Below are 22,471 nucleotides of genomic sequence, written 5' to 3'. Positions count from 1 at the left end.
CCAAGTAGCTGGGATTAAAGGCCTGTCCCACTGGGCACAGCTGAGACAGGCTGTAGTACTGTGAATTGACCTAGAGACTCAGGCCAAAGCTCTTCTGGGAGTGTTTTCACATGACAGGTGTCCAGGCCCTGTAACCTGCACTTACTTCTCACTGTTGTTTCCCAGCCCATACAGGTTTGGTCCTCTCCAATCCTGTAGGGCTAGCACATCCCAGCTGGACTTGGCTTTAGCTGTGTCCGATCCAGGAGCTGTAGTCTGCCTGCTTTGCCCACCCTCCCCAGGCCACTACAGATCATGATCATTTTTTTTTTTAAACACAAATCCATCAGAGAAGTAAAGGCCTCTCCCTAAGAACAGAAAGCAGGGAGAAGCCAGCACTTCCTGGCTTGGGTGTTGGGGTGGCAGGATGGATGCCCTAGCCTCAGGTGTTGTTTTCTATAGGACTTAGAGCCAGTGCAGACCCAATCCAGCCCCACCCCAAGACACCCTCCCTGTGGGAAAATGGGTTTGTCCTTGCCCATTGCTAACACTGTTGCCCTGTGGAACCTAAAATGTCACAGCCTGACAGTCCCAGTAAGGCTGTCGGAGTCCAGGACTTGCTCAGATCCTATGTCTGGTGTTTGCCACTCAGTGTCACTGTGGCAGTACCCTGCTGCTTTGCTAGGCCCTGTCATTGGAATGTGCCCTGCTGGGCCTTCTCCCTCTCCATTTAAGGCTGTGTGTGTGTGTGTGTGTGTGTGTGTGTGTGTGTGTGTGTGTGTGTGTGTGTGGCAGAGGAGGAAACCTTATATATTAGTATGGGTAGCAGCTTCTGGCTGTCTTAGACAAAACCCAAATCCCACTTGGAGGATAGGCCTGAGAGGCCCTCATGCTGGCCTGTCCCTCTCCCCATGGGGCTGGGGAATAAAGTGGAAATGTACACTTTCTCTTTATTTTTTAAAATAGTTCTTCTGCCCTCTCCAGGGCTCTTCTATGACACAAGTTACAAACCTACTGCTATGTTTTCCCCAGGGCTCATCTCCTCCCAGGCTGCCTGAGACAGGAAGAGAAGGAGAAGCCAGGGAAGCCTATGGGGAGGAAGCTCTGGGGGCGCTGCTCACCCTGAAGGGAGGCAGTGTGGGGGGATGGAGGCTGCGATGGCCCTGCTGGAGGGCAGAGGGACACGTGTCCTGCTCCTCAAGTTGAAGACCAGGGAATCTGAGACCACCTCAGGGCCCCAAGGTTAGAAGCCCCTGAAATCCACTGGACAGGATACCAATCATGGTCCTATCTCTCACTGAGAGACCAAACAGCTCTCAGCATCCAGGTGTGCTCAGCACCCGGTGACCGGGACAGGCATCTGGCATGAGGGGCTGGTATTCCCATGGTGCTTTGCTCTAGAGAGGGCTCTGCCACGATACCAGCTCCTGCGGATGCTAGGGTAAGTCAGTGATGCACTCAAGAGTTCTGAATGCGGATGTGAACAAAGAGTGTAGCTGGAGAGAGCGAGGCTCCATCCTTGGACAGCAGGTGGATGTGGCGGTACCCTGTGGGAAGGGCAGCAAGAAGTCAGAGGCTGGAACTCCACCCCATTTTTCCCGCCCCACTCCCCACCACCTACCTTGCTTCAGGCTGTTGAGAGGCAGCGTAAACTGGCCCACAAAATCATTGGGGGAGGTGGTGTCATAGTCTTCTACCACGAACCTGACCAGCACCAACTCTGGGGCCCGCAGCTGGAACTGCAGGGTCTGCTCCCAGCAGGGGTTGAAGCCTAGGGTACAGGGATGGTAGTTAGGGTCCGCTGGTCTGAGGGTCCCCCCACCTTCCAACTGGGCTTATTCACCATTGTTGAGCACATAGTCTGTCTCCTTGTGGGCACAGTCTTCGGGCACCCCGTGGATCTCCACACGCACCAGAGGATCCACGATGGAGTTGGGCTTCTCTGCATTGAGCTTCGGCAGCTGCTGGGCTGTTAACACCTAAAGGAGGAAGGGCAGTTTCTGCCTATGCCCCATTGGGACCCATACCCACCCTCTGCTCTCTAGAGCTCTAAGTCCCTTGTCCTCACACTGACACTGTCCCTCCTGCACCAATGCCCACACGTGGGTTGCCCTCATGCCAGGCTCATTCATGGCCTCCCTGTCCTTTCCCTCAGACTGGCGCCTCCCCAGAGCTAGCCCTGACCTGAAGTGGCAGCTTGGACCAGGCTACTGACCTGGACTGTCAGAGTAGTTTTGGGGGGTCCAGGACATTCGGGATCAAAGGTAGTGTTGAGTTGCCTGAGGTAAGCAGGTTTCAGGACATAGCCACACTGCCCATTTATGAGGAAGCGCCCTGTGTTGAGGTCCATCTCGTAACCAGGAGTCTGAAAGTTCAGAGCCACTGTGGAGTAGACGAAGGGGTTGAACAGGGGAATATTAGTGGCTCTCTCCTCACAAGAGACTCATAAAAGCCAGGCTGGACAGAGGGCCCAGTGTCCACTCCTCTAGGTGGTAATGCCCTGTCCCTGTCAAGGCCTGTTCAGGAGGGGACCACGCAGTCACCTCCTCCCTGAGGTCCCCTCCTCCCTGCATTTCTTCAAGACTAGCACACTGGGGTTGGAGGGCAGGAATGTGATGACAAAGGCCTGAAAAAGCTTGGCATTGCTCTTATCTACCTCCAAGGGGAACATGGTCTCCTTTGGCTGGACTCTGTCTCCCAGAATCTGTTCATCTCAGTATTTACTTGGCAGAATTGTCAGGTAAGGGAGGGAGGGAGGGAGGGAGGGTGGGAGGGTGTGTGTGGGTGTGTGTGTGTGTAGAAATAAAGGTTTTGAATTCCTTTCTTGCCAGTTTTGTTTCTTTTGATACAGTCTGACATCATAACCCAGGTTAGCCTCTGTAACAAAGCTGGCCTTGAATTCAGAACTCTCCTGCCTCAGCTTCCTGAATGCCAGGATTCCAGGTATGTGCTACCACCCCCAGCCAGTTGCTTATTTCTACCTTCAGAAAGATCTAACTTGTGTGAGCTGAGGGGGATAAAGGGCTTGCTGGACAAGCATGAGGCCCCAAGTTTGAATCCTTAGAGCCTATGACAAAGCCAGGCATAGCAGCGTGTGTGTCTGAGCTCAGTGTTGTGGAGGCAGAGGTAGGTGGATTCTGGGTGAGGGTTGGGGCTCACTAGTCAACCAGTCTAGCTAAAAGAGCAAACTCCGGGGTAGTGAAAGACCTTGTCTGACAAACTAAAGTGAGGAAAAGGTGACTCTTAGCAGCTGGGGACAGAGGATCCGAGTTCAGTTCCCAGAACCCATTCCACACTCAGTGTCTCACAGCTGTGTGTAACTCTAGTTCAGAGAGTCCAGTGCCCTTCTGGCCTCCACGGGCACGTATGTGATGCAGATGCTTACATGACAACAGCACTCCTACACAAAAAAGTTGGAGATCTGAAAAGTACCCAGTGTTGACCTCTGGCATGCGCACATGCATGCACACACAGGAACATACAAAAACAAGTAACTTTCAGGTATTTTGAAACTGTCTCATGTAACCCAGGCTGGCCACAGACTCATTAAGTAGCCAAGGATGACCACCAACTACTGCCCTCCAGTCTTTTACCTCCCAGGATTATAGTCATGTATCTCATACAGAAATATAACGTTTGGCCTGGCACTGTAGCATGCGTCATTGATCTCAGCACTTGGGAGGCAGAGCCAGGTGAGGCTAGTCTGGTCTGCCCAGTGAGTTCCAGGGCAGTCTAAAAAAAGAAGGAAAAGAAAGAAAAGAAAGAAAGAGAGAGAAAGAGAAAGAAAGAAAGAGAAAGGAAAGGAGAGAAGAGAAAAGAAAAAAGGAAAGAAAAGAAAAATGTACTTTTTGCTGAACATGGTGTGCACACCTTTAATCTCAGCCCTGGGGAGACAGAGTGTAAAGCCAGCCAGGGCTGCATAGTGAGACTGTACCTCAACAAAACAAAATGAAAAGTAACTTCCACATTGCCAAGAACAAATGAACCTACATTTCAGACAGCCCTTCAAACACCAGTTTCCCACCTTCTAGAAGGCTGTGTGGCTGCCCCCTGCTGAAGTGCTCGTCCCCACCCAGAGACCTCCCTGCTTACAGCCCGGCTCACCCAACTGACAGCCCGAGTTCCACATCTCCTGGGGGTTATAGTTGGCCGAGTTCATCCGCAGCCCCAGTGGATACACTCGGGTCAGTTGCTGAGTGTTGTGCCTGACAAAGCTGGGCCCTGGGGCAGAGTTGGGACAGGATTATGATAGGACCCAGGCTTCTGTCCCTGGCCCAGATCCAGGCCTATAGCCCCGCCCCCACACATGCTTCACCCCAGCTTCCCTCTCACTTCTGCCCTAAGGTGAGAACCTCTGTGTGAGGACCAGAGAGGGGCAGGGACACCTGGCAGCCACGCAGCTTGGCACTGCATTCCCTTGATGTTTGACAGCCACCTACACTGAACGCCGGCCTCGAGCTGCCAGTCCCTGTCACTCACCCTGCCCACACCTTTAGCCATGCCTTGGGTTCCTTGCAGTAGCCATGCCTCAGGGTCTTCCTATGACCTGTTCCTCCTATCTGGAGTCCTTTCCTCTTCTGCTTCCTCCCTCCTCGGCAGTGTCGTCTTCTCAGACGTCTTCCGGATTCTTATGAACCAGGAAGCCTTCCTAGTCTCATATCCTCCAGGCTCCGCTAGCCCCTGGCACTAGCCTGACTGGCTAGCCAGTGTCTTGACTACCATTTGGTGATGACTGTGGTGAAGGCAACCCCAAACACCTCCCTTTTGTGGCTCTCTACCCACAGTTAGCCCAAAGCCAGGTGCTCATAAAGGCAGTCTTTACCTGGTCCTCCTCATGTCCTTAGCCCTCTTAAAGCCCTCTGAAATCTTGAGAACAACTCTAGGATACCCATCCTCCACCCACCACCACCCAAGCCTGAAGGGCTCCATGCTCTCCTGTCCTCAGATATGCACAGTCTGGTTCCTACCTGCCTCTCTGGTGAACTTCCGGGCCTTGCGCTCACTGAGGGAGCCAACCTTGCAAGGCTGAGGTGGGCCAGGACTGGGCTCCAGGGTCCGCAGGCGGGTAGCACCGCAATACACAGCCAGTGCTGAGAGCTCTGGGGAGATCTGCTTGGCCTGGGGAACCAGACTCAGTAGGGATCACTTACCTCAAGAGCCCCTCCCCAATCCCACTTCCCTTTCCTTCCCAACCTTCTCTGCTGCCTCACGCACTCCCCTGCAGCAGGACCCAACCTGCTGACCCAGTCCGCAGGACACACTCACCCGCCGCCTCTGCTCTGCAGCTTCCAAAGCCTCTTCTGCCTCCTCTTCCTCCTCATCTTCCTCTTCCCTGTCTGACAGAATTCGACCATCCTCATTCCGAGCAGCTGGCAGCTTCTTCCCCTTCACCAAGACCCGGCCCTTGAGCTGCTGTAGAGGCCAGGGCAGACAGGTGAAGCCCTCAGGCGGCCCTGGGCGGGAGGCTCAGTCTCCTCTGTGAGAGGCTGGTACGGATGGGGGCGGATGGGGGCGGATGGGGGCGGTGAGGACTGAGTGGTGTTTCTTCTAACAGGAAAAGTGATCCCACCACGAGGCCACTGATAGAGGGTGGCTGAAAATGTGCCAATCATGGGAGTGCCACACAGCAGCCTCACAGCTTAGAGGCACAGGGAAGGAGCACGCTTCCAAAAGGATCTGTGTGTGTGTGTGCTTGTGTGTGTGTTTGCGGTTTTTTTGAGACAAGGTTTCTCTGTGTAGCCCTGGCTGTCCTGGAACTCGCAAAGATCCGCTTGCCTCTGCTTCCCCGGTGCTAGGATTAAAGGTATCCAATGTCACTGCCCAGTGCAGAAAGATCTCTTGAGGAAGGAATGACTACAGCACAGATAATTATAGTACCCTTTTTTTGTTTTCGAGACAGTCTCATGTAGCCTAGGCTGGCCTCCAACACACAGGTAGCCAAAGGTAACTCTGAACTCCTAATCCTCCTGCCTCTACTACCTCCTGTGCTTGGATTACAGACGCGAGCCGCTATTCCTAGTTTTTAGCTTCTGTCTCTTGATCCTTCTGTCTCAGTAAAGACCTCTGTCCCACAACCTTCCAGATGTCAAGTTGATGGCCAGCCTGGGCTAAAGAATACAAGCCAGTCATGGGTGGGACAGTAGCTCAGTTGATAGAGTGCTTGCCTGTCATGCACCGTGCCCTGAGTTCTATCCTCAGCACTGTGTAAGACCAGGAATGAACGAGGAATGGTAGCATGCTCACGTAATGCCAAAGTTCAATGTTGTCCTCGGCTACATAAAGGGTTGTAGGCTAGCCTGGGCTATATGAGGTCCTGTCTCAAAATAACAGCAACAATAAAACAAGTAAATAAATGAGAAAACCATTGTGTACATAGGTGTGTGAATATATGGAAAAGTTCACACATACAAAAACTGGAAGATGGGGGACTGGAGAGGTGGCTCATTGGTTAAGAGCATTGACTGCTCTTCCAGAAGTCCTGAGTTCAATTCCCAGCAACCACATGGAGGCTCACAACCATCTATAATGAGATCTGATGCCCTCTTCTAGTGTGGTTAAAGAGAGCGACAGTGTATACTGACATATATAAAATAAACACATCTTAAAAAAAAAAAAAACCTGGATGCCAGCCTGGTCTACAGAGTGAATTCCAGGACAGCCAGGGCTACACAGAGAAACCCTGTCATAAAATAAAAAACGAGCCGGGCAGTGGTGGCGCACACCTTTAATCCCAGCACTTGGAAGGCAGAGGCAGGCAGATTTCTGAGTTCCAGGCCAGCCTGGTCTACAGAGTGAGTTCCAGGACAGCCAGGGCTACACAGAGAAACCCTGTCTCAAAAAACAAAACAACGAAAAACCTGGAAGATGCTTACTTCTAGATAAATGGTGGGATAAGTGGGGAGCAAGCTCTGCCCCCTTTTCAGTACTAGGGACTATACCTCATGCATCATGGGTAACCAGTGAACTGTTGAGCCTTACAATCCAGCCCTATTTATCTGTCCTAAGCAGGTGGCAGCTGGCCTGAGCAGATGGCTGGGAAGGAGATCTAGGCCGAGGTAGTGTCAACTCAGGACATGGAGGTAGAAGTGGCTGGGCCTACGGGTACACTATGAGAAGGGACACAAACCAGGCCAGGCAGAGCTAGACATAGAAGGCCCAGGAAGAGAACAGGCTGGGTGGGTATGATCAAGAATGAGGAAGCAGAGGGCAGCCAAAAGGACAGCTGGGTGACAGATTAAACCGAGCAGGAAAAGGTCCAGGCAGAAAGAGATGAGGGGTCCGGGACTAGAGGGGTAGTGTGAGTGGGGATGGGGGTGAATCTCAGTCAGACAGACCCACTTCCCAGGCTGTGGGTCTGGGAGCATCACCTCAGGAGACGGCAGCTCCTCCAGGTTCTGGGAGTCCAGGGCCTGTGTCACCAGCATGTCTCCCAGGATGCTTCGAAGATGGCGAGCCATGACGGCCTGCTGTTCCAGCCCGCAGTGGTTCTCAAGGGATAGGATTACAGGATATGGAGACAACTGTTGGGTGGGGGGGACAGGTAACAGCTCAGAATCCACCCTCTGCTGGTCCCTCTCCTACACATGCTGGGCACCTCTTTCAAGGTGTGCAGGCAAAGGCAGAGATGTGAAAATCCACTCTAAGGGACCAAGTCTGTAAGGCATGGGGCATGCTGGCACAATCGTGTGTAGAAGTGCCAGTGGTCAGAGCTTGGTCTCAGGGAGAGGGTGGACTGTTGGGAGACTGGGAGTTGTGGCAATGACTTGTTTATAATATGCTCACTCAGGGTTAATGGCGCTGACCATACCGAGGTGATGTAGCAGATGCTGTCGTTTGTGAGGTTGGGTACCTTTGACTACAAAGCATATGCAGGTCCCATTGCTCAACCTGAGCTGTATTGTATACTCAGACGCTGGGACTAAATTGTCCTCCCCTAAGTTCCAAGGTTTTCTCCTGGAAATTGGGTGATGTCAGTGCATTTGTTAGCCATGAGGATGGGAGGAGGGAGGACTCAGCTCAGCTTTATTTTACCTCCCTGCCTGCTATATTCTCACAGCTCTCGGTGAAGGACTGGGAGGGGGGGTGAGGGGGGGAGGGAGGGTCACTAGGAAGGCCCTGGGGCTGGGCGTGAGGTCACAGGGGCTTACCGTGAACGCGTGGTCGCGCACAGCCTGGATCACGTCTCGAAAGAGGATCTTGGAGGTGAGCGTGTGGCCGTGGTAGATGACAGGCTCCCCTCCCGGCCCCTCCCAGCAGTCAAGTTCCACGCAGCGGCATCCCTGGACGAAAGCCCTACAATCGACAGGCAGCAGGCTCGGCACAACGTGCATGTGCCACAGAGCAGGCCAGTGAGCAGGGTCGGCCAGTAAACCCAGAGTAGAGCTCCATGGAACCACCCCCACCACCGTACCTAACGTAGGCCTCGGTGCTGCTCGTCCCTCCGATCTGAGAGTCAGTCAGGTAGGTGTTGTGTGAGGAGGAGATAAAGTAGTGGGCGAGGGGCTGACCCATGTCCTGGAACACACACGTGTGGGCCACGTTCAGGGCAGCCCCCTCAGGCGACAACAGATACATCATGAAGCCATCCAGGGTCATCAGCTCGTGCTGCTTGGCTAAAGGGAAGAGGAGAGGGTGGGGCTACCTGGGAGCAGGGGCACATGACCAGGTTCAAACAGCACCTATGGCTCACTTAGTCAGAGCAGCTAGGCTGCTGACTGACTGCATGCACCATGCCGTCTAATCTTCCACAGAACCCCGAGGGCCAGACATATTATACATGTATACCCTAGAAGAGGAGAGGAGACCAGCCTGGGACAGTCAGTGACGGCAGAACTTCCTGGCTGGAAATCCAGAGCTGCCTGGAGTCGAGACTAAACTGTGGTTACTCACCTGTCTCGTTGAGCTCATAAGCCTGGATAAGCTGCTGGGCACAGGCCAGGGTGGCACCATCCTCGCCCTGGTCTTCCAGGAACTCCAGCAGCTCAGAGGCGCTCAGCACCCGGTCCTCACCCGAGTACCGGCGGAAGATCTCCTCCAGCTCAGGCCGTTTCAGCAGCCTCCGTAGGAAAGCCTCAATCTCAGCCCCCTCCAGCCGCTCATTGTTGGAATGGTCACACTCCTGGGAAATAGGGGGGCGGGGCTCAGAGGAGGGGCCGCTCCTGGAAACCTAACTGAACACTCCATGACCTGAACGACTGGAAAGGCAGCAAATCTTGTTTCCCAAGACTCCAGTTCCTTGAGCGCACACCCCTGGGTGAACTGCAGGGACAGAGTCTTAGGAAGCCTAAGACCCCCACCTGTCAGGGATCAAGATCAAGATTTGGGACAAAATGGTGGCCTTGGGAGGCAGAACTTATGCCACAGTATCCCTCCCCATACACTTACTATCCTCCTGAGACACCCAGTCAATGAGCAGAAGTGAGTGAAAGAAATTCTCAGAGTAGCCAGGAGGGCTGGAACACAGGCACGTGACTCCCTTGTTTCTTTTCAGGGCCCAGACTGGTCACACGCGCATCCACATCTGTCTCTGCCATGTCCCACAATCAATGCACAGACAGAGTCACCTGTGCACCCCAGAGCTCCCACACGGGCACACGAGGTGTGGGTGCGGGTCCTTCACTGTGGGTGTGGTCCTTTACTTCCACTATGCACACTTGTGCACTCCAGTGTGTCTCCCTAGGCTCCCACGTGCAAGCCACACAGTCCCATGTACAAGTGGTACCCTGCAGCCCAAGAGACGTGGAAACGACTCTGTTGCTTCGACTCGATGGCTCTGAAGGTGTCACACTACCTCTCAGCACCATATAAAGTTCTGGTCCCGTGGCTCCAGGGAATGGAAAAAGAGTTTTTATTTGTTTGAAGATAGGGTCTTACTTTGTAGTCTCTTCAGGCCTGGAACTTGCTATATAAATAAGGCAAACTCTCAGAACTCCACCTGCCTCTGCCTCCAGAGTCTTGGGATCAAAGGTGTGCCCCCACTACACCTGGCTGGAAAAGACTAACCAGGCTCAGGTGTGGCCTTTCTGTAGGGAGAGGTGGCTCCCTATTAAACAAAACAAAAACAAACAAACAAACAAACAAAAAAGCTGGAGAGGTAGCTAGGCCTGAAGAAATCCCAGCTATTCCAGAAGCTGAGGCAGGAGGATCACAAATTCAAGGGCAACCTGAACTACCTAGTAAGATCCTATCTAAAAATAGCAACAATACAGCTAGAGCTAGAGCTGAGGGAGGGCAGACCAGAGCAGGGCTGGGGGCGGGCTGGGGGCGGGCTGGGGGCGGCGGTCACCTTGAAGAGGCGGTAAGCGTACATGTCGTTCATGTCCATGTTGACCATCCGCAGGAGGCTCTTGATCTCCTTGAAACTCATCTTACTGTCTTGGTCGGAGTCGGCCCGGTGCAGATAGGAATGGATCCAGGTGTGTGTGCTCAGGAAATAAACCAGCAATAGACGAGGCCCCTTGGCTCGCACTAACGGGTTGTTATTAGTAGTGGTGAAGGAAGGCTTCAGGATTAGGGACTGTACTTTTCTCTTAGCCTCGGGGCTCCCAGTGCACAAAGGCAATGTCTTCACAGAGTTCAGCCTCCCTGTTTCCTCCCTGGAGTGGGGACAGTGCCTCTCCTGCTTAGAGGCTCAGGCCAGGTTAGAATGAACTTCCACCCCATTTCAGAACACCAGGAACTGTCTAAGGCCTGGAGCTCTCCAAGGACAGGTCCTCCCTCCCAGCCCGGCAGGATATTGGTCTAGCCGCTCCCGCTGGCTCATGGCATCCAGGCGCGCCCGCAGCTTAGCCAGCCCTCGCACCCAGCGCTGCGCCTCCTCCGCTGTGGGCGCCGCTAGGTCCAGGTTCTTGCGGCGGCCCTTAAAAGCGATGGTGAGGCAACGCGCAGGCGCGAAGGCGCCCCCGAAGCGCCGCAGGCCCTCCGACTGATGGCCCTCCCGGACAGCCTCGATGTGCTGCACGAAGACTGTGATCAAGGTAGGGTCAGACGTCAGACAAGGCGCCCTCTGCTGCCCCCACCGCCCTGTCCCACGCCATTCTTGACCCACTCACAGATGTGCTTCGAAGCCGCCCGAGGGATGCGCCGCTGAAACCACACGCTCAGGCCATCCTCCTGCAGCCGGTACAGCCGCTCCTTGTGCCATGTGCGCGAGCGGATCTTGAGGAGCCGGGAGCCCCGCAGCATGGCTTGGACATCCTCATCCTCCGTCAGGCCTGCGGGGAAACATGGGGCGTTGGGCCTGGCTGTGCAGGGTAGCATCCCTGTCCATCTGTCCTTTGCACTGTCCCCCGGCTTGTGGAGGATGTGAGAGAGGTAGAGGCCCTCTGCGAGCTTCTCCACCGAGCTCCCCTCCCCCTGCGCGCTCTCATTGTAACAAGCCACATCACCACTGTCACCTACTTGAAGCTTTGCAGCCCCAAGCACCCCTTCAATGCTGATCAGTAGGAGGCCCTTCGCTCACAACTGCATACTGTGGTTTCCGCAGCTCCCACAGGGCCTGGATCTCAAATCACACTGGAGATTACTCTTTCCTCCAGCTGCCTCCACCAAAACCTCAAGGACTGGTGAGATGGCTCAGTGGGTAAAATGTCTGCCCTGCAAACCTGGCAACCTGAGTTCTATTCCACAGACAGAGAGACACGGAGAGACAGACAGACAGACAGACAGACAGACACACACACACACACACACACACACACATACACACACGATGAGAGTAGAGAACCAACTCCAGCCAATTGTCTTCTGAGCCACACACACATGCATATGTAAATATGTAAATACAATTTTTAAAATCTGTTAAAGCCTCCAAGCTCAGAATTAGCCACCTGACAGTCTTTTCCTTAATGTGAAACTTTCAGCCATCAGGAAATAGTCACCACACTGTTATCTAACCTAAATCTTGCTGCAATCCGAGCTCCTTGCCTCTGCCTTCTTCCCAAAGCCACAGCAGGAGCAGCAGGGGGCCACTCTGCTTCCTGAGAGTCGGGTTAAGGACTCCAGGAGTCCTGTGTGGCTCATCTCCAGGCTCCTGGGCCATTGCATTGCAGGGCCCTTCTCCAGGGTCCATATTTCTCCTTCTGCTTCCTTCAAACACCCTGGGTAGAGGGAGTTAAGGGGCGCGCAGAATTTACATTCAAGGCTCTGTGGGATAACATTCCAACCCTGTCACCTCCCCAGTACCAAGACCCTGGTGGCACTATCCTGAGGCTGCTCTAAACCTGTTTTCCAGCTGAAAAAGAGAGAATACATGAATACCTGCTGCACAATCCAACACTCCCGGGTTACTAGAGCCTGCCTTGCCCTGCCCTGCCCTGCCCTGTCCCAGAGGGTTCAGATCACACCAGCTCAAAGACCAGAGCCCAATCAGGCCAGCTCTGTTGGAAGGCATTTGGAGACAAAGGAAGACACCAAAGGGTTACTGCCAGAGGGGACAGGAGGAGAGAAGGGAACCAGGCTCACTGGAGAGCCCACACCCTTCAGACAGGGGACAGCCAGGAGTGGAGAAGGGCCCAGAGTTTCCAGAGCCAGGAATCTGCATCTGGATGGGAAGTGACCACATTTTTTAAATATTGGCAACTAAATCAAATTGAAAAAGCAAAAAGCCAAAACCATGGTGGGGCAAACAACAGTGTGACTCCTCCTTTTTCTTTTCTTTTTCTTTTTTGTTTTCTCTTTTCTTTTTTTTCTTTTCTTTTTTTGAGTCAAGGTATGTAGCACTATGACTATGTACGGAGCTCACCATGTAGACCAGGCTGGCCTTGAACCCACAGAGATCTGCCTGCCTCTGCCTCCAAAGGCGTCCACCACCGCTGCCTGGCTGCAACCACTGAGCCATCTCTTTGGCTGCAACACCCTCCCCACCTTCAGCCCCCCCCCCCCCAATTCTTTTTTTCTTTGAAATGTGGTCTAATTTGTAGTCCAGGCTACCTTGAGTTTCACTAGGTAGCCCAAAATGGCCTCAAATTATGTCAATCCTCCTGTCTAGGCCTCAGGAGTGCTGGTATTACAGGTAGGAGCTACTGCACCCACCCCCACCCCACCCACTTTCTCTCAGGAAGCTTCAATGCTGGGTTTGCCTTATGACTCCAAGGCTCTTGCCTGCCTAACTGCAAACTCTGACCTGAGTTTGTCTGCCTCTTCCCCCAACCCCTAACCCCTCTCTCCTGCTTCTCTTTCTCTTGTAGCTGAGTTCAAGGACAAACTCACCTACCACCTCCTCCAGGAAGCCTTTCTCGATTTGTCCTCACCAAGGAGCATTCACCCTCTTTGACCAACCCTACTCTTTTAAAAGATTGGGCCTGGTGGCTCACACCGGCAATCTTAGCATTCAGGAGGCTGAGGCAAGAAGAAGGCCTTGAGTTCAAGACCTGCTTGGGCTACAGAGTTCTAGGCTGGCCTGAGCCATAGAATGAGACTCTGTTTTAAACATAAATAAAAGGACCTACACGGCCGGCCTGATGGGAAAGAGCTCCTACCCAGAACACCCGATTTGGTTTCCAGCACCCACTTGAGGCAGCTCCAGGCTCATAAGTCCAGCTCCAAAGGGTCTGAAGTACTCATCACACACACACACACACACACACACACACACTCACACACACACACACACACTCACACACACATTTAATAAATAAAATCAATCATAAAAACAAACGAGGGCAGGCATGGTGGTGCATGCCTTTAATCTCAGCACTCAGGAAGCCAGAAACAGGTCAATCTCTAAATCTGAGGCCATGTCTGGTCTACATGTCAAATTCTAAGCTAGCTGTAACTACATGGTAAGACCTTGATTTGTTTGTTTGTTTGATTTGCTTAAACAACACAGGAGCAAGAGGAATAAAAACAAAACAAAACAAAAAACAACAACAAAAAAGAAAAATCTAAAGATGTGCCCCAAACCTATAAATCTCCCCAAATCCCACCCAATCCTCGGGGAGCTGAGGCAGAGGGATTTGAGTTCAAGGAAACCAACCACCTAAAGAAACAAAACCCAAGAAGGCGGGAGGTGCTCAGCGGGAAGAGTGTCTGTGGCTCAATCTGGATGACTGAGCTCAAGTTTCCAGAACCCACATCAAAGCCAGATGTGGCTGCACACACCTGTCATTTCAGCGCCTTGGGAGGTGGACGCAGAGAGACTGCTGGGCTTCGTTGACCAGCAACCAGGCTCCAGGTCCCGAGAGATAACCCGTCTTGGGGAGATAAGGCGGGGGGGGGGGGACCCTCGCCTCTGCAATTTGAGCATGTGTGAAGGTGCACGAACACACACAGATGCACATCTTCATTCACTTGTGTGTGCATACGAGCACACACCACCACCACCACCAACAACACGCCATATCGAATCTCAGGAGACTTTAATAGACCCAATCTTAGAATGAAGTCTTATCTGTATCCCAGAGCCTGGCTCCAGCTAATGTTTTCGGGAAGATTCTGAAGCCAAAGCAGATGCCTTGCATTCTCCAGCAACCCAGCCCAGCCCAGTCTTTCCTGAGTTCAGAGCTGATGCCTTGGGGTCTGAGTTCTCAGCCCACGCTGGTTATTGGATTCTCCCGGGGCCAGAGATACCCACTCAGCAGGCATGAGCTGGCACTTGGGCATCTGTATTTTAAAACTGTACTTCATGGCTTTTTAAGCAGAGGGCGTGGTCGTATCTTATTATGCATATGCTAATCAGCCAGCCCCGCCGATATCCTCTTGGCTCTGCCTCCTCAGCACTGGGATTATAGGTATGAGCCACCACAGCTGCCTTTTGATGTGGGCTGCAGAGCAGGCGTTTTCCTGACTGAACTGTTTCCTCAGCCCCCATACTTACCTTAAAGTTTAAGGGTGATCGTGACTGAAAATCAGGGTCTCCGGGGCAGGAGGGGTAGCCTGCCCTCCCTTAGGTATCTGTGGTTTCCCTGGGGAAACCATAACAGTCCCAGGGGCCTCTCAAGGTGTAGAGGACTGTGGTCTTCAGTTTTGGTTCCTCTTTGTGGCCCTGGTCAGGACAAGGGCTCACATGCTGTTTCCATGCAGCTAGGCCAAGGGACCACTGGAGTCACCCCCTCCCCAACCCTCTCCTATTTATTCAGGCACTCTGAATTATCTGATCCAGAGAAACAACAGGGACAGGGGCAGGGCATGCAGGGGCACTGATGGCGCCACCAGGCCTGGGACCAAAGCTAGCTGGACTCACCCTTCCTTCACCCCGTCAGTCTGGAAAGGCTCCTGAGTTGAGGTCACCTCCCCTCACTGGGCCAGTCCTCTGATGCCAAGCCCAGGGGGGTGAGGAGGGGGCTGAGGAGTGACTAAGCCCGGAAATGGAGGTGAGTCACAGCGGGCCTGCTTTGTCCCCAGCCTTCTGCAAACAGGCCGCTGAGATTGAGCCTGGCAGTAAAGCCTGAGGGCTCGCACTAAAGCAGCTTTCCACAATGACGGGGCCTCCTACTCCTGTCCTTACCCCTGATCTCTAGAGTTGGTTGGGAAGGAAAAGCGACCCACCCGAGTGTCACAGGCCTCCGACCACTCTTACACCACACACCTATAGAAAAGCCAACCAGAGCCAGGTGTGGTGACTCACACCAAAAATCTCAGCAGTTGAGAGGGTTAAGGCAGGAGGATTACCAAGTTTGAGGCCAGCTTAGGCTATAGACTGAGACCTTGTCTCACACCAAAAGACCTTCTCCCAACCAAGAGGGAAAAAAAGAAAAAGCCAAACGGAGTACACAGTGAGGGTGTATAACCAAGCTGGGCCAGGGAGGGGCTGGGTCCTGGGTAGGCACTCCTAAGCCATGAGCACAAAGACGGAGAGAGAGTCCTAGGGTATCAGCAGGGACATCAAAGGCAAGGGGCAAGGCCAGCAGGAAGCCCGGACCTAGGGCAGTGACGCTGGGTACTGGCTATCCAAGACCTGACCACCAGGAAACAGATGTTAAATCCAGCCAGGCCCAACCCCACAGGTGTCTCATAAATTACAAGCCCTGAACAGGCTCACATGCCTGTCTTCCACTGTGGGTTTTCTACTTGATTCTGGGCTGGGCCCACAAACCACTCTCAACTGTGTGGGAGGGGCACCACTCATTAAATAACAATGGGCGTGAGGAGTGAGGAGTTGGAGAGCCAGAGTCCATCAGAGATGACCAGAGACGGAGACGCAAGCATGGCACAGAGGCAATGCGCGCCTGGAATGTCAGCTCTCAGGAGGCTGAAACAGGAAATTATGGGAAGTTAAAGGACCAGCCTGGGCTAAATATCAAAACCATCTCTCTAATGGTGATGACAGTGACAATGATGATGAAAGTAAAATCTGCTCCACCCGGCCGCGAGCCTCGAGACCTGATGATCAGTGACAGAAACTGGGTCCCAAAGTGATGCAGATCACATGACAGACACAGAACAGGTAGCTTCACAAGCTTCGCAGACAGAAATCAGATCACCGGAAGGGGAAACGGGGAGTTACTGCCTAATGGTTACACCGTGTCTGTGCCGGGCTGCAGAAAGCTTTGGAACTAGGTAATGGTGACAGCTGCATATAAGTGGGCAGAAATGCCGGGGGCTGGGCGCGGGGCCCTCTGCGTTCGAATCCCGCCGTGTCCCGTTTGTCTCCTCCTGCGTCTCATCGGGAAAAAAAAAAAAAATGCCAGGGGCCAACCACTTAGACGCTGGCCTCAGCGTCTCCACTCTGCAGCCAAGGATAGCCTTCCACTCCTGGGCCTCCAGCCTCCACCTCCCAAGTCCTGGCATCTGTGCTACTAGCCTGGCGTTTCACTTTTGGTTTGGTTTTGTCTTGTTTGGAGAAGTTTCTTTGCTGCATAGCCCAGGCTGGTCTGGAACTCTATGTATAGCCCAGGCTGTCCCTGAACTTTTGCCTTAGCACCTTGCATGTTGAGATTATAGTTGTTAGCCGGGCGGTGGTGGTCCACGCCTATAATCCCAGCACTTGGGAGGCAGAGGCAGGCGGATTTCTGAGTTCGAGGCCAGCCTGGTCTACAGAGTGAGTTCCAGGATGGCTAGGGCTACACAGAGAAACCCTGTCTCGAAAAACCAAAAAAAAAACCAACAACAACAACAACAAAAAAAAGAGATTAGAGTTGTTTGCCTCCATGTAAGGCACACTCTTGCTCCTTTCTTCTCTCTCTCTCTCTCTCTCTCTCTCTCTCTCTCTCTCTCTCTCTCTCTCCTCTCCTCTCCTTCCCTCTTCAAGCCCAGGGTTTCAGGCATAAAAATTCTGTGCCACTGAGTTATATTTCCAAGCCTAGAACGAACACACACTCTCTCTCTCTCTCTCTCTCTCTCTCTTACTCTCTCTCACACTCACACACTCACATGTTTTTGAGACAAGATGTCTAGACAGACGAACTCTAAACTCAATTCTCCTGCCTCAGCTCCCCAAGAGTTGCAGTTATAGATATGAGCTACCCGACCGAGTCCCAATTATTAAAATTTTAATAATATACCAAAAATTACTGTAGCCTTTTTCACCCCCAAACAGAAACTCACATACCCTGGCCAGCCTCAAACTTACAGCAATCCTCCAGTGTCAGCCTCTAAGTGCTGTGACTGCAGGTATGTGCTACTCCTGGCTGGGCTGTGTGCTAAGTAGCTGAATTATACAGAACATAAATTATCTCAATAAACCTGCTGAGGTGGAGGCACAGAGGAGCTAACCAGGTGGTGGAGCTGGACAGAACTGGGAGCTAAGGGGTGGGGGTTGTCTGGGCCAGAACCGACACCGTGGAAGAACCAGTAAAGATGCACAACGCTCAGTCAGGAAGGACTCCAGATCCTATCACTGCTGAAAACAATGTGGATACCCAAGGCAGGGGCTGCATAGTGAGCAGAGGCGGGTGTAGACTGGTAGGACGGGGCAGTAAGGTTCTGAGCATTTAACAGAGGGGTGTGTGCAGAGTAGGTGTGACTGTAATGGGGAAGGAGTGTATTTCTGTTTGTCTAGATCGGTGGGGCAGGAGGAAGGTGGGTCCGTGTGGGGAGGTAGTGTGTCTGTGTGTGTGTGTGTGTGTATGTGTGTGTGTGTGTGTGTGTGTATACCATCGCATGCACTGCACTATCAGTCAGGAAAAGCACACAGGGCTCTGGCAGGAATGTGAGACATGCAGAAACAGGGCAGTCAACTGCTCCTGCCAAAGTGTGTGTGAGGGGGGTGGGAGCCACCAGCATTTCCCAGTGGCGGTGTCCATGAAGAGCTGGAAAAGACACACGGTAGCCATGCTTCCAATGACCTTCCTGCCCTAATCCCTTCCAGCCCCACTGTCCCAGGTACCAAGGGTGCCCAGCTCCGTGTCCTGGCTGACCCTTACACTGAAGCCAGAGAGGGAGGGAGTGCTCAATACTTTCCATAACATTCCTGGGAAAATCAAGAAAAGCAGGAAGGGGAGGCGGGGCTTCCCCCCAGAGGCCTGTAGACCAGGGAGTTGAGGGTGTGGCACCTTCTGGGCTTGGCTGGGTCAGAACAGGCATGAATGGGGTCAAGGGATGGTGAGGTGGGGAGGCTCCGGGGCGGCTCTGCCCTCCCTACCACCCAGTCAAGGCACCTGCTAGGCCTAAGGTCTCTTAAAGCTCCCCTCAGGCAGTCTCCACCCCAGGCCAGTTCCACTCACCCAGCAGGGGACATCCTGGACGGGCCATAGGGAAAGCCTCCTCACCCAGGGGTGCTTGTCAGAGGAGTAAGCAAACAAGATGGGAACAAGATTATGCCTACTCAGCACTCTGCCCACCGAGAGGATTAGGGGTCTGGGCGGAGCCTTAAACTCACAGGCTCAGACAGGCTGGGCTGAATGGGATGCTGGGAAAAAAAAAAAAAAAAACGAAGGGAATCCTTTACATGTGAATTTAAGATAAACAGCAAACACCTCTTTAATGTGTGTCCCGCAGGGCTCTACTGTTCTTCAGCGCCCGCCTGTCCAGCATGCTCAAAGCCTTGGGTTCCATCCTCAGACAGCCCCCCCCCCACACACACACACATTATATAATAACCATGGCTATGTAATTTACATGCACTTTCTAGAGACAGATACATATGTACATCCAAAATTATTTTTTGTCTACCTGACATTTAAATGTAGCATCCTCTGTTGCATTCATTGGCAGCCCAGAGAGACACCTCTGAGGAACAGCAGGTCCTTTCCCAGTGAGCTTTGCTCCCTGTGCTCAATACAGCCTAGACTCAGGACCACACACCTGGAGTCAAATCTCTCCATCACTTCTAGTGTTTTTGTTTTGTTTTGTTTTGCTTTGCTTTGCTTTGAGACAGGGTCTTGATGGATACATAGACCTTTCTGGCCTAGAAATCAATCTGTATACCAGGCTGGCCTCTCCATCTCCCCAGGGCTGAGATTCTAGGCATGGGTCACCACAGCTGGCTTACTTCTAGCCTTGAACCCTCTCTGAGCCCGTTACCTCATGGGAAATGACACTTGTGGTACCATCTATCTCACGTGACCAGAAGCGCTAAATGAGAAGGTACACAGAGCTCATGGAGCCATCGTATGGTGTTAGTAATCACTAATTGTGGCAATAAAGTGTGCCCTTGGAACCGTGATTGTGATGGCAGGCAGCCAGGGTCCCTTAATGGCTTTATCCTGTCACATTCGGTCTCTCAGTCACTGAGGAAGGCACTTGTCCCAGGAATGGCTAAGAAATAAGCAGGGTGAAGCCTAAGGCAAGCTCAGTGGGCAAGAATGCTCAGGGTATTATGATTCCCTGAAGAGCTGGTCCGGCCCAGCCCCCTGCTGCAGATGCTTCCCCCTCTTCTCCTCCCCTGTCCTTGGCCTGGTTCCCCCTACTGTGGCTCCACAGGTCTGTTCCTCCCTCGGGCTCCTCCTAGATACTCCCTGCTCCAGTTCCTTGACCTGAAATAAGATCTGTTTTCTCTTAAGCTTAAGCAGGGTGGTGAGGGTCATCTTGGGAGGGAAGCTACTGGGGTGACAGGTCTAGGTTTAAGCCATTCTGAGTTTGCTTCTGCTTTATCCCAGGGCTCAGCATTGCTTTAAGAAGTGGCATTCCCTACACACTCAGTATGGTCACCAGCAGTCACTCAGCCAGTGATAGGAAGGGCACAGATGACACGATGATATGTACATAGTTCCAGGATGAGCTACCCAGAGCTCCCGTGCAGCCACGCTCAGCTGACACACACTCAGTTGGGCTCTCCCATAATTACGTGTCCACAAGTCTCTTCTTATTACACTACGTACCTCTAGGGCAAGTCTCAGATGTCCTGCTTTGTGGCCTCAGCCCCTGGGCTAGTGCCGTGTGGCCACTGATGGGGGCTCAGCAAATGGCCACAGGAGAAAAAGGCAGCTGGTGTGGGACAGCTTCCTCTCTGTCCCCAGCAACATCCACGATCCCCCAGGGGCCAATGGCTCAAGCTGCTTCTCCCGAGAGTCCTGTCCTGCCTGCGTGGCAGGGCATCTTACATGGCCAATCCGACTAGTGACACTTCTAGCCAGAGATGTCTGGCTTCGTATTAGACAGCCACCACCCTGTCTCCTCTTGGTGTCTGTGCATCCTCCTCTCCTGCGCTGCTCACACCTGAGCCCCAAAACCTCTTCATGAGCCCCTGCCTCCTTTCAGCCCTATCTGACCACCCTATTATCCATCTGCTTCTCTGAGTCAGTTTCCTGCCAGTGGACATTCTGGGACCCTTACCACCATCCAAACTACAGAGGGACCCTAAGGAGTCCATCTACCTCTCTCCTCTCCATACAAGCTTCCATCCAGCTCCGGGGTTCAGCGGGGTCCTCTCTGCCTCGCCAGCATCACAGTCTGCTCCTCCCTGACTCTTTCCCTCACGGTCCATCCTCTGACTGCAGTACTGCTTTGTTTAGCTCTCTTTGGACAGGACCGTGTGTACCCTGTTTGTTGATGGGTGGTAGGTAAATACTGACTTCTTGAATGACTATGCATTGAAGGAGGATGAGGATCTGCCTCAGGCGCAGTGCTCACAATGAGGGCATCCTATACATTCCGGTGGAATGAGGAAGAAGATGACACAGCTGAGAGGGAAGCCGAGGCTGGCATCTGGGACCACCCCCCCCCCGCCCCGAGTTCTGTCACCAGGTTGGCAGTACCAATAAACTGCTTTGGTTTCCCCGCACTTTACAGTTTATAAAATGCTTTCACTGATGCCCCTGGTTCAAGCCCAGGGAGTCCCATTTTGCCGAGACTCTGAGAGTGTCGCTTGGGATGGCACACAGTCTGAGTGGCCTCGACAAGATTCTTTGATGTCTGAGTCACTTTCCTCCTCCGTGAAATGGGGATCAGGACACCTACCTCAGGAAGGTGATCTTACCACCACACCTGCAAACCACAGCAGTGTTGGGCTGACTCTAGGGCTCCTTGAGGACTAGTGATTTCCCTCACTTCTGAAGTAGGAACCTGGACTGTTTCACACCATTGCCCTGGTCATGCCAGGGCTTTGTTACTGCTGGCAGAGGAAACCTGAGGGTTACAGGGCTGGCTTGGGTGTCTAGAATCTCCCAGAGGCCATCTGTAAACAGCTCCCCGGGGTCAGGAACAGCAGGTGCTATTAAGACGCCCACAGACCTCAAGTAGCACTAGGGAGAGAGGTGAATGCACCCCAAGTTTTTTGGAGATGGGGTCTCATATATCCCAGGCTGGGAGACAGACAGACAGACAGACACACACACACACACACACACACGCACACATACACACACACACACACACACACACACACACACACACACACACACATTTAACTGTGTAGCAGAGAATGACCTTGAACTTCTGATCCACCTACTGACACCTCTCTAGTGCTGGGAAATTAACAACAGTAAGTTGTGATACTGGGGATCTAACCGAGAGCTGAAAGCTCTACCCATTGAGCTGTATCCCCAACCTAACTCCAAGCTTTATCTCTCATGCCCTTCTCCCAGCGCTCCGGCGACCCTATCCATGCCCCTAGTCCAAATTCTCACTCCAGCACGGCCCCGCGGGCGCCTCCTGGTGAGTATGCACGGGGTTGCGGGGGGGGGGGGGGCATCCAAGCATTCTGAAAAGCCTGGAAGTCTGATGATCACTCCAGGTGTGAACCCCAACTGGAACAGTGCTGGTGCTCCTGATGAGATCCTCCCCAACTCCAAGCACCCTGGGAAGCCAGTTGGCCGTACATCCCGCTCCTTCCATGTTGTCCCTAGAGACAATGCGCGCCCACCCGGACCCAACCTTGTGTGTCACTGACCCATCTTCTTCAGTGCCCGTAGCCCAGGCCTTTTGGTGCTGCTGTCCGACGACGCGGGTGAGGGCGGGAACGTGAGGGGCGCAGCGACCTGGGCGGACACCCGGGGTTCCTCCGGCGAGCGGCGGCTCCTTCTCCAGCCGCCGCACAGCATGGTCTCGAAGGACCCAGGGCCAGGCCCCGGATCTGTGCGTGAGAACCGGGCAACGGGAACACAGCTCGCGGCGCGGTCCCGAGCTAAGAAACTTAGCGGCGCCCTAAGAGTCAGGAGGAGGAGACCTCGGGAGG

The 22,471-nt window shown here is 53.2% G+C and overlaps 1 protein-coding gene across 5 annotated transcripts; it reads right to left on the bottom strand.

Annotated features, from left to right (window-relative positions):
* Positions 1 to 909: 909 nt before the first annotated feature.
* Plcd3 (phospholipase C delta 3) lies at positions 910 to 22,457 on the bottom strand. 5 transcript variants are annotated; one of them, XM_034504672.2, is made up of 15 exons: positions 22,187 to 22,457; positions 11,031 to 11,192; positions 10,716 to 10,944; positions 10,265 to 10,394; positions 8,869 to 9,097; positions 8,390 to 8,591; positions 8,127 to 8,271; positions 7,347 to 7,499; positions 5,245 to 5,391; positions 4,947 to 5,097; positions 4,084 to 4,200; positions 2,195 to 2,361; positions 1,823 to 1,958; positions 1,601 to 1,750; positions 910 to 1,526 (listed from the first exon to the last, which is right to left on the bottom strand). In XM_034504672.2, the coding sequence occupies exons 1-15, from the start codon at positions 22,335 to 22,337 to the stop codon at positions 1,438 to 1,440; spliced, it is 2,358 nt and encodes a 785-aa protein (XP_034360563.1). In that variant the 5' UTR covers positions 22,338 to 22,457; the 3' UTR covers positions 910 to 1,437. The 5 variants fall into 5 exon arrangements, with proteins under 5 accessions (XP_034360563.1, XP_034360567.1, XP_034360566.1 ...); XM_034504676.2 differs by having other exon boundaries at positions 22,171 to 22,310; XM_034504675.2 differs by lacking the exon at positions 22,187 to 22,457 and adding an exon at positions 18,582 to 18,687.
* Positions 22,458 to 22,471: the final 14 nt, after the last annotated feature.

This window comes from Arvicanthis niloticus, chromosome 6 (genome assembly GCF_011762505.2).
Source record: "Arvicanthis niloticus isolate mArvNil1 chromosome 6, mArvNil1.pat.X, whole genome shotgun sequence".
Lineage (NCBI taxonomy): Eukaryota > Metazoa > Chordata > Mammalia > Rodentia > Muridae > Arvicanthis > Arvicanthis niloticus.
This window is presented reverse-complemented; position numbering and strand designations above follow the sequence as displayed.

Coding starts and splice junctions, on each gene's coding strand:
- Plcd3 (XM_034504672.2), bottom strand. CDS start 22,337: ATGCTGTGCGGCGGCTGGAGAAGGAGCCGCCGCTCGCCGGAGGAACCC. Junction 8,272..8,389: donor AGCACCGAGGCCTACGTTAG/GTACGGTGGTGG, acceptor TGTCGATTGTAG/GGCTTTCGTCCAGGGATGCC. Junction 1,751..1,822: donor AGACTATGTGCTCAACAATG/GTGAATAAGCCC, acceptor CCTGTACCCTAG/GCTTCAACCCCTGCTGGGAG.